This window comes from Eucalyptus grandis, chromosome 8 (assembly GCF_016545825.1).
Source record: "Eucalyptus grandis isolate ANBG69807.140 chromosome 8, ASM1654582v1, whole genome shotgun sequence".
NCBI lineage: Eukaryota > Viridiplantae > Streptophyta > Magnoliopsida > Myrtales > Myrtaceae > Eucalyptus > Eucalyptus grandis.
Genome location: NC_052619.1, coordinates 61,337,998 through 61,349,629, shown reverse-complemented (window position 1 = coordinate 61,349,629; position 11,632 = coordinate 61,337,998). Strand labels below are relative to the sequence as shown.

General features: G+C 41.2%; 1 protein-coding gene across 1 annotated transcript; it reads right to left on the bottom strand.

Moving 5' to 3' along the window:
- Positions 1–3,759: 3,759 nt before the first annotated feature.
- Positions 3,760–9,885, bottom strand: LOC104429849. The gene is given in 6 exon segments (XM_039300213.1): positions 3,760–4,954; positions 5,006–6,947; positions 6,950–7,164; positions 7,650–7,935; positions 8,002–9,445; positions 9,502–9,885. Coding segments are annotated over 6 exon segments (5,466 nt in total).
- Between the last annotated feature and the right edge of the window lie 1,747 nt (positions 9,886–11,632).

Sequence of the window (11,632 nt, the reverse complement as noted above, 5' to 3'; positions counted from 1 at the left end):
GGTCTGAACACGCAAAAGAGCGAAAGTCAAAAGAGGAGGAAGGAAGTTCTTGCACGACTGTTGTCTCTCCCTCATTAATGCATACGCATGCATGCACAAGTTCGGCGGACGTGCAGATTCTAGAGGAACCCTCAGAGAAGCAAAATGTGCCCATGATATATTATATAATATGCTCTCTCTCAAGTGTGGGTGTTAACTCTAGTGAAGCAACGAGAGGGGCTTCTTATATAGCTACTTGTCCCTCCCTTATATAGGATTGCCGCAACTTTTGACTTCTTGCTTGTTACTTGCTTCTTTCTTCAGCAAATTCCTCGTTGCTTCACTAGAGTTAACACCCACACTTGAGAGAGAGCATATTATATAATATATCATGGGCTCATTTTGCTTCTCTAAGGGTTCCTCTAGAATCTGCACGTCCGCCAAACTTGTGCACGCATGCGTATGCATTAATGAGGGAGAGACAACAGTCGTGCAAGGACTTCCTTCCTCCTCTTTTGACTTTCGCTCTTATGCGTATTCAGACCAGCAAGGAGAGACCATTCTGTTGTGCATGTAATCGATCTGCGAGCCGCTGCGTCTTGTTGCCCTTCTAGTACCGATACAAATACGATTACATGAAACACAATTTTAATATTTTTTTTATTTTTTATACAACTAATTACTAAATTATTAGACAAAATTTAGGTGTCAACAGCTGCCCTTCTTTGAAGGTGAGCTCACAAAGGTTGCATTCAAAGACAATATGATACCTAAATTTTGACCATGAACATGCAATGATATTTTGATGGGACTATGGATCTTTTTTTTTTTCCTATATGCAATGTCATGAAAATGGTAATGCAAATGTGAGATGTTGAAAAGGAGAGCATACCTGTAATTACTTACCAGTCAGAGCATCATGAAGTACATGATGAATTTTCATTTGCTCGGGCAAGTGTCCAGGTTCCTGAAAAGTCTGCATGAATCTATCCAACAGACACTCAATGTTAGGTGAGATGCCTTGTTGAATTCAAATAACTCAAAATACCTAGATCCACACTAAGGTATAACAAGTAAGATCGACGAGATTTGAGACATCTAGATCCAGACTGAGATGTCAAGAAATTGGGGACTTAACCAATAGACACTCAATGTTAGGTGAGATGAATATTGGATTAAGATGATTTGAAATACCTAGATCCAGACTAAAGTATAACGAAAAAGATTGGAAAGCATTCATATCCAGAATGAAATGCTTAACAAAGAGTTTTGAGACATCCAGATCCAGACTGAGATGTCGAGAATTTGTGAACTTAACCAATAAATACTCAATGTTAGGTGAGATGAATATTGGATTAAGAGGATTCGAAATACCTAGATCCAGACTAAGGTATAACGAGAAAGATCAGAAAGCATTCATATCTAGAATGAAATGCTTAACAAAGAGTTTTGAGACATCCATCCGTGATCGAGACGTCGAGAATTTGTGAACTTAACCAATAAACACTCAATGTTAGGTGAGATGAATATTGGATAAAGAGGATTTGAAATACCTAGATCCAGACTAAGGTATAATGAAAAAGATCGAAAAGCATTCACATCTAGAGCGAAATGCTTAACGAAGAGTTTTGAGACATATATCAAGAATTTGGGAATACCTAGGACAAACCTGAGATATTCGTGAAGGTCACTTACCTCTTGGTAGAAAGAAGTTTTGGAACATCAAGGATGTACTTCAACTATTCATGGAGGTTTCTCACCTCGAGGCTTCTGAAAGGCAACATAAATGTCAGGAGCTCTTGGGTCTTCAAGGAAACATTACCTGTCAGACATGATTAGAGCCAAAATACATGCATTCGCCAAAGAAGAAAGTGACTCAGCACACTCCAAAGTCCACTGAAGCTTTTATCCATTCAATCAAGATTTATGCATGATGGTTTTACCATATTTGCACCACCAAATTTCCACTGGGGAGAATCATCGTTTAAGATAATTTTCACTCATGAGAGACTTTTAGTTAGAAAGGACTTTCATTCACTCTCATTAAGAATGTTATTTTGTCCCGACCATTAATGTGGGATCACAAGAATCTCTCCATCTTACTGTCATCATGTCAACAAGGGTTCGAGTATTCTCGCAAGCGGTACGACTTGGTCAATTTGAGAGGTCTTTATCAGGACTGTAATGTAGGCTCGGTCAATGGCTCAACAAAGAGGGACTCTTTGAGTCAAGGCTAATGAAAGAACAATACTTCAATCTTCTCCGAGTTTACAAGTCAAGGAACCTGCGGAATGAGATAGAAATGGTCTTGCTCGCACTTCTTCAAGCAATGCTTATAAGCAATTGAATTCCTACGTTAATTTCAATGCCCTAATCTGAAGAGACTTTGTTAGTGACGTAACGCAAGTTAAGATCATGGGTTGAGAAGTGAATAGATCATTAGGCTCAAAATGTGTATAGGGGGATGAGAATTGGTGATCATCTTGGCATTGTCACCGGTCTTCTTCTTCACCATTGGGATTTTCCTCATAGGTACTATAAAAACTTTGCATTTCAGTTCTTTGAGTACCATTCCTTTGGGAATACACCCTTTTACAATTGATAAACATTTATCTTGACATTTTCTTTCATTTTTTTTTATGGACATTGGCCTTACTTTTACCAGGCACACTGCTTTTTCATGCCCCTTTTGTTTTTTTTTTTAATAACCACATAATGCTTTAACATTTGGGTTCTTGAGGAGTTTTCATTTTTTGTTGGCACTCGGGATTCTGCTGCTTGAACATTTGCCTTTTGCCTTGCCCCAGTGTGGGGGATGATCACCAATTGGGTTTAAATGAAACGAATTTACAGGCTCAAGGGGCTACGCAATGGATAGAGTGTGTTGGATAGAGAAAGAACTGTTCTTCATCATCCTAAGGCACTTAAATTTCCGTATGAATTCAATGTAATAGCAATACCTGAAGATTGATGCAAGTGAGAGCAAGAATATTCCTATCAATTTCCTCACCTCATGATGTCGTCTTACCTCCAGCTTGCCCCAATGTGGGGTGGTTCTTGACAGGGGTAATTTAAAAATTATCCACGTGTGTGGGCTCAAAAGGGTTTAAACAATGGATGATCATGTAGTGATAGAGAATGAACCGCCTCTCATCATTTCGATCATCGTATCTTTCGCGAGAAAACTCTTTACCTTACAAACATGGAACTTCTTATACTCATCTCTCCAGTGTACGAGCAAGAGACTATGTATAGGTTAAGGCTTGCCTTTCATCATCTTGACATGTCTCATTTAGCATGTTCAATCCATTCCACATCATTCATTACTCAATTTGCGGTGATAATCTTCAGTGGAATTGGTGATTCAAACAGATAAAACTATAATGTAAAATTCTCCTTTGAAAGGTCACAATCACTTCATGAACTCATCAGCTTTGAGCACAAAGAGTTTGCAATTCAAGAGGAAAGAAAAGGATTGATAAAAAAAAATGTTTTATTTTTTATTTTTTATGATGTATGGCAACCTTGTTGCCATTTCCAGGGATCGAACCTTGGTCGTTCTTGGACCCTTTCATTCCCCATACCACCAGGCCGAGGCGTTAGATAGTGTCCACAAGGCATTTCTTTTTTAATTGAACTAACTCTGGGTCAACACGTCTGTTGTATCAAATCAGATTAATTTGATATGCATATGGAACATGGCCTACTTTTCATCTCATTCATTCCATTCCCACACAATTTAGTGAAGAAATGAGTACCTTCGATTCACAACAAAGTCTATCAAGGGTAATACTTCTTCACAGCATCAGAGTTAATAGGGTTAGAAAACTCACGACCATCCATTTCTGTAAGGATTAAGGCACCTCCAGGGAGTACCCTCTTCACCATATACGGGCCGCTATAATTTGGAGCAAATTTGCTTCTAGGATCAGGAAAAATCGGCAACACCTTTCTTAGAACTAGATCATTCACTTCGAAGTGTCTCGGCCGTACCTTCCGATTGAAAGACTTGGCTACTCTTTGTTGATACGTTTGGCCATTGCAAAGAGCTTTTAACCTTTTCTCATCAATCAGGTTCAATTGCTCGAACCTTTGTTGTGTCCGTTCTGCCTCGGACAATTCCACTTGGGATAAGACTCTCAAAGAGGGGATTTCTACTTCCACAGGCAAGACTGCCTCCATGCCATAAACCAAGGAGAAAGGGGTCGCCCCGGTGGATGTTCGGATCGATGTCCGATATGCCATTAGAGCAAAAGGTAACCTATCATGCCAATCTTGATAATTCTCGGCTGTCTTAGCTAGGACCTTCTTAATGTTCTTATTAGCTGCCTCAACAGCTCCATTCATTTGTGGGCGGTATGATGATGAATTCAAATGCCTGATTTTGAACTCACTGAACAACTCATCAACGAACTTGTTATTCAGATTTGTCCCATTGTCAGTGACAATTGCTTCGGGGACACCATAACGGGTGATTATGTCACGCCTAATAAACTTCACAACGTTTCGAGCTGTGACATTAGCATATGATGCGGCTTCAATCCACTTTGAAAAATAATCTATTGCCACCAATATGAACTGGTGCCCATTTGAAGCTTTGGGATTTATCGGGCCAATCACATCGATCCCCCACATTGAGAAAGGCCATGGCTCAGATAGCTGGCGTAACTCCGTGGGAGGAACATTTATTTTATCTCCATGAATTTGGCAACAATGGCAACTTCTAACATGCTGTATGCAGTCACTTTCTAGCGCAAGCCAATAGTAACCTAGTTTCATGATCTTCTTGGCTAACATGTGCCTATTTATGTGTGGGCCGCAAACTCCTTCATGCACTTCTTGCATGATTTGGGTGGCTTCTACTTCATCTACGCATCTCAATAAAACTGAATCATAAGATCTCTTGTATAAATTCTTACCATTGACGAAGAACTTTGAGGCCATCTTCATTATGTATTTTCTATCGGCTGGAGTGCTCCCTTCAGGAAATTCCTGCTTTTGAATATAGTTCATGATGTCATAATACCATGGCTTCTCATCAAGCTCTTCATTCACAACCATGCAATAAGAAGGTTTGGCTAGAACCTCAATTTTCAAAGGCTCAAGTTCTAAACCATCAGTAACTTGCAACATAGATGACAACATTGCCAGGGCATCGGCAAACTGATTATGAGATCTAGCCAAGTAGTCGAATGAAATTTCATCGAACTCCTTTACCAACTCCTCGAGGTACTTGTGATACGGAAGTAATTTGGCATCCCTGGTCTTCCATTCACCTACAGTTTGGAGTATGATTAGTGCGGAATCTCCATATACTTTCAATTTGGCCATTCCCATTTCAATTGCGGCATGAAGTCCGAGAATACAAGCTTCATATTCAGCTATATTGTTAGTGCATGGGAATATTAATTTCGCGGCTACTGGGTAGTGTTGTCCGTCTGGGGATATCAATACTGCCCTAGTACCAGAACCGGACAAGTTCACAGCTCCATCAAAGAACATAGACCATGCATCTTCATTTATGGCCAACATATGATCATCCAAAGGACAATCATTATCATTCAAGTTTCTAGGATTCTCAGCCAATATATCAGCAATTACTCGGCCTTTAACTGATTTTTGTGGCATGAACTGCACGTCGAATTCCGAAATCAAGACCTGCCATTTGACTAGCTTACCCACCAAAGCTGGTTGATTAAATAAATACTTGATGGGATCGTTCTCAGTTACGAGAAACGTTTGGTAATGCAAGGTGTACTGTCGCAGTCTATGCAATACCCATACTAACGCAGCACAAGTTTTTTCAACATCAGAATATTTTAGCTTCGAGACAGTGAACTTTTTACTGAGATAATAAATGGCCTGTTCCTTTTGATCCACGGGAGTTTTTTGAGCTAACATCGCACCGAGTGACTCACTATGGATTGTGAGGTACAAAATCAAAGGATGCCCCAATATTGGTGGGACAAGAACTGGTGGATTCATCAAATATTGCTTTAGCTTATTGAACGCCTCTCGACATTCATCATTCCACTCAACTTGTACATTTTTCCTCAAGAGTTTGAAGAACGGCTTAGCAGTCTCAGAGAGTTGGGAAATGAATCGTGCAATGTAATTTAGTCTCCCCAGGAGACTTTGGACCTCCTTCACTGTCGACGGAGGTTGCAACTCACATATTGCCTTGGCTTTAGATGGGTCAATCCCGATCCCTTTACTACTCACAATGAACCCAAGTAATTTACCCGATGCTGCCCCGAACACGCACTTGGTAGGGTTTAAACGGAGTTTGAATTCACGGAGCCGATCAAATAACTTCTTGAGGGTTTCAACATGACTTTTCTCAAGTCGGGTTTTTGCAATCATGTCGTCAACATACACCTCAATTTCTTCATGTATTATGTCATGGAACAATGTAACCATGACTTGCTGATAAGTTGCCCCTGCATTTTTGAGTCCGAAGAACATGACCTTATAATGAAAGGTTCCCCACGGGGTGATAAATGATGTCTTCTCTTTGTCTTCATCCTTCATTCTTATCTGGTTGTAGCCAAAAAAGCCATCCATGAAAGAGAATAATTCAAATCCGGCAGTACTATCTACGAGAGCATCGATATGTGGCAATGGGAAGTTGTCCTTTGGGCTGGCCTTGTTCAAATCCCGATAATCAACACACACCCGGACTCGACCGTCTTTCTTCATGACCGATACTATGTTGGCCACCCATTCAGGATATTGTGAGACTTCGATGAATCCCACTTTGAGAAGTTTCATTGCTTCCTCTTCTATCTTCTTCGAGAGCTTTGGTTTAGTCCTCCGAAGCTTCTGCTTCTTAGGACGCATGTCTGAATTAGTGGGCAAACAATGTTCCACAATTGATGGATCTAAACCTGGCATATCAGTGTATGTCCAAGCAAAAATATCCTGATATTCTTTTAGCAATTGAGTCAGGAGCTCGGCCTCTCTTTGGGAAGATTTGCCCCAATTTTTATCTCTTTGGGATCTTCGGCATCACTCAAATTAAGAGTGACAGTTTGCTCGGAGGTGAGAACTTTGGTTTTTTCATGTTGCTCCCAACTTTGTTGTACTTCAATGGAGTCACCATTTGGATCATCATAGTCATCACCGTCATCGCTCATGGCATTAGATTGGACCATTTTCACCTCCTTGCCTACCATAAGGTTGCTCCTGAAACATAAAATGGATATTTCAGAAAGACAAACAGGGCTAAACGGCATGGATTTCTTATCTATTTTTCTAATTTTTCTTTTTTTGATTTTTTTTTCAAATTTTTTTGTTTTATTTAAAGGATTTTGGCAAAACTTTTGGAACAAATTTTTACACGAGGAAGCATGATGAAGCCCAGCCTCGGAATTCTCCTTGAATTTTTCTTTTTAATTGGTTGGATATCATCACCGGGTTGGTTTGGTATACCCCATCATGCCCTCAAAATAAAGTTTGTAATTGTAATTGATATTCATCAATCAAATTACATTTATTGGATTGAAAAGTAGTGCAATCAAAGTGAAATGAAACCCTAACAATCAAACCCTAGCAAACATCCACTCCTGACAAACGATATGCAAAATACGATAAGCAAACCCTAGAAAACATCAAATCCTAAAAGCGATAAGATTCCCACGCAGGGGAGTGTAGAAAAGTAAACGTGTTACTCTTGTGGGCTAGCACCCATTTCCTCCGATGGTTCTTCGTCAATGGCACCTATAAGGAGTTCATCGAATAGGGTTGTGATCCCTTCCATCCCATTATCTGGATCCTCTGTCTTTGAAGTTGTCGGGTCATCCATGCTACTCCATCCATCGGGCACGATACCACGGGTGGCGATCACTCCTCCTTCATCATGCATCATTCTAGCAGGGCCGGGGAATGTCTCACGGATGTCGAGGAGTAATGAGTTTTTCCTCTCTTGCTCATGTCCTCCTCCTTTTCCATGGTACCCTAAACCGACGGAACGAGACCTTCGAATGGCTTCAATAGGATTTCGGATACCCTACTCTTTTTTACCAAGTCCATGGCCAGGAATAAAGCCATTTCCAACCATCACTCTTGCTACCATAACTGCTGCATTAGACATATCAGGGATGGGTGCTGTCGATCCTCGAGATGCATGAATAGTGGATACAAGTTCAAACGATTGGTAACTTGACTCCTCCTTACGCTCTGGCTCGACATAGGGGATTGCCGTCTCATGATAGATCCGATGATCTTCCTCGCCATGAACAATGACAAGCTTTCCTTTAACAACAAATTTCACACTTTGGTGGAGACTTGAGTGCACAGCTCCAGCAGTATGAATCCAGGGGCGACCTAATAGGAAATTGAATGCGGTAGGAATGTCCATCACCTGGAAAAGGACGTTGAACATCACCGGCCCTATTTGCAGATCAAGGTGGGTCTCCCCTATCACCTCCTTTCTCGTACCATCAAAAGCTCGGATGGAGGTTTTTGCAGCATTTATTTTTGAATGATCTATTTTAAGGCGGTGAAGAGTCGCCAATGGATAGATATTCAATGCATACCCATTATTAATGAGTACTCGAGCCACATGGGAAGCCTTGCACTTGACGGATATATATAACGCCTTAGTATGTCTCCTCCCCTCAAGAGGGAATTCTTCATCAAAAAAGGCTATTAAATCCTTAAGAAGAATTGACCCTACAAATTCCTCCAACCTGTTTACTTCGATCGTTTTTGGTACACGAACTTCGCTTAGAACCTTCATTAGAGACTTTTGATGTGTAGGAGACATTTGCAAGAGTTCAAGTAAAGAGATCTGAGCGGGCAATATCCGTAACTGGTCGACCACGTTATACTCACTTGCTTTGATTATAGCCAGAAATTCTTTGGCCTCTTCGTCAGTAATTGGCTTTGCAGGTTGGGCATTAGCTTGAGCATAGGTTCGACCAAACCTTGTAATCAGGTCAACTTCTAGCTCGTATGACCAAGGGATTGCTTTGTTATCCTTGTACTCATATAGCTGGGGCATCTCAATAATTATTTCTTCATCAGTTGAAGGCACTTTCACTATCAGTCCTTCATGGTCAGAGGCGTCCTCAAGCGGGGGCATGTCCTCGATCAATGGATCTGGTTCACTCTTTTCAGCACTTAGCTTAGCAAATTCTTTCTCCCAATCAATGATGACTTCAGAGATAGTTGACACTATTCCAGCTTGATCAACATACACGATCATGCCGGCCTTAACCATTTCTTGAACATTTTCCTTCTTGGTAGGCAAGGGAGGATTCTCATCTGTGGGATAGTAACCAACTCTAACTAATCCGCTATAGATATCTTTGACAGACACCTTCAAGTTCATCTTTTTGCCAGCATTGAACTCAAAGATTGCATTCACATTTCCCTGATGTTCCGACAATGGATTCTTCTTGACATTCGGTTGGGTGGTACGGAAAGAAAATGCCTTAGTATCCAACAAATTTTGGATCTTGTGCTTCAAAGTCAAACATTCATCGCTTGAATGGCTGACCTCTCCCATATGATACTCACATTTTTGGAGGGATCATAGTTGGAGAATTTTTCAGCATTGGGCCGCTTTGGTTCGTGGGAGATCAATCCTTTCTTTTGGAGTATCGGCAAGACTTGAGATAGAGGGCCAAGAAGAGGAGAGAACTGCCTTTTGGTGAATTGCCACGGTGCAAGCACTCGGCCTCCATCTTGCTTATTCCCGGGGACACGAACCATCGGAGGCTTACTAAGGGCTGGTTGTGCATATGCAACATTGATTTCAGTGGTCGGTTCTTTATCTTTCTTCATGGTGAACCTTTTTCCTTGATGAGCCGGTTCATTGAACCATCCATCTCTTAGCCTTATCTCGATCTGTTCACCCACTGGGATAAGTTGGTTGAAGTTCTCAACGTATGTGCTAGCCATTCGGTTACGGAACTCATACGGGAGTCTTGACGAACAACTTCATCAACTCATTGTTTGTAGGCTCAGGAGTGATTTGAGCTACCAAGTTTCGCCACCTTACAGCATACTCCTTAAATGACTCATTTTTCTTCTTCTCCATCCGCTCAAGATCCTCTCGGGAAGGTGCAATGTCCATGTTGAACTTATACTACTTTAGGAAAGCGTCAGCCACATCATTCCAAGTGTCGAGAAGGTTTACATTTTTCATTATGTACCAGTTAAGTGCGGGCCCAGTCAAGCTTGCATGAAACGATTGGATCATGAGAGGCTCATTCTTGACGTATTGGGCCATGCGTACGTGGTACATTTGCAAATGAGCTTTTGGGTAGGAAGTACCGTCGTATTTTTCGAACTCCGGCATCTTAAATTTTTTTGGCATTTTGACTTTCTCATAAACCGACAAGTCGAACAGGAGTGAATTCCGCGACTCTTGCAATTGTTTCAGTTTCTCTTCAAGTTTGGTGAAGCGTTCATCTTGCTCCGCCTTAGGGACATTGTCGGGCTTAGCCTTTTCGGCTGTGACGAATAGTGGGTCATCCTCTAGCTCAGGCATGTCGTCATCACCCATTTGGGCCTTGTTCATCTGCTTTGGGACTACTATCTCAGGGAGAGTGGGCGCAAGAGTCTGATTCACTTGGAGGGATTGCATTTGATCTGTCATAAGTTGCATAGAGGTGAGCAACTGCTGGAGTTGGCTTTCCATAGCGGTCATACGAGCACACATTTCAGTTTGGTCGGCCATTTTTGCTCTTGATCGTGTAATGATAGGCGAACGTGGAGGATCCGTTATCACCTAATTTGAAGAAATGAATACAAATAAGCATTTCGTATAAAACGCGCCGGTCCATGATGAAAGTCTAACTGCTTTTATTTATTAATGAAATTGTTTGACACTAATAATGTAAAAACTTGAAAGGCCATAAACTAATCAAGTAAAATGACTCAACTTGCTAAACATTAAGCTAAAGTAAAAAGACTAAATAGATTCAAGCCGCTTTATTTGGCCCGATCTATAAACAATTGGGAAGCCAACGCTCGACGTAATTGCCTCTTCTCCTTAGCGTCCTTCTTGGCTTGCTTTTCAAGTTCTTCAATCTTCCTTTTGTGACGATTAAGCTCTGCTTGTCGAATGGGCTTTTCAGTCACATCTGACACTTTTGGGAGAAACTCGATCGGGATCTTATGTTGACGGATGTACCGAGCCGTGGCGTAGTGAGTCTTTTCCTTCCCCTCAAGCTCATCTTCAGGCAAGCTCAATTTTTGTTCGTGACATGTGAGCCAAGCTTGTTCGATATAGCGAAGCTCCTTTTTGTGATCATCATCCTTGGCAATGAATTGGATTTGGAACAAACCCAGCTTAAGAGGGGGCAGTAGATCCTGCACAACTTGGTATTGACAGGCCACTCGGAGTGGGTAGTAGGAAGTGGCTCTAGTGATCCCCAATAGCGGGATCGGCTCATTATCGCCATGAGAGAGACTTGCCTTGGAGACTTGGAACCATTTAGCATGCCATAGGAAAATCTTGGTATTCGGATTTTTCAATAATTTGACCCATTTTGAGAAAGAAAGATTTGGAGTTTGATTTTGATGATTTTTAAACACCTCGATGGGATGATGGGAATCAGTGAGATTAATAATTTTCATGCGAATATCGATCCTACTCATATGAGAAAAGAACCACATTTGTAAAAGCTCAATTGGCGCACGA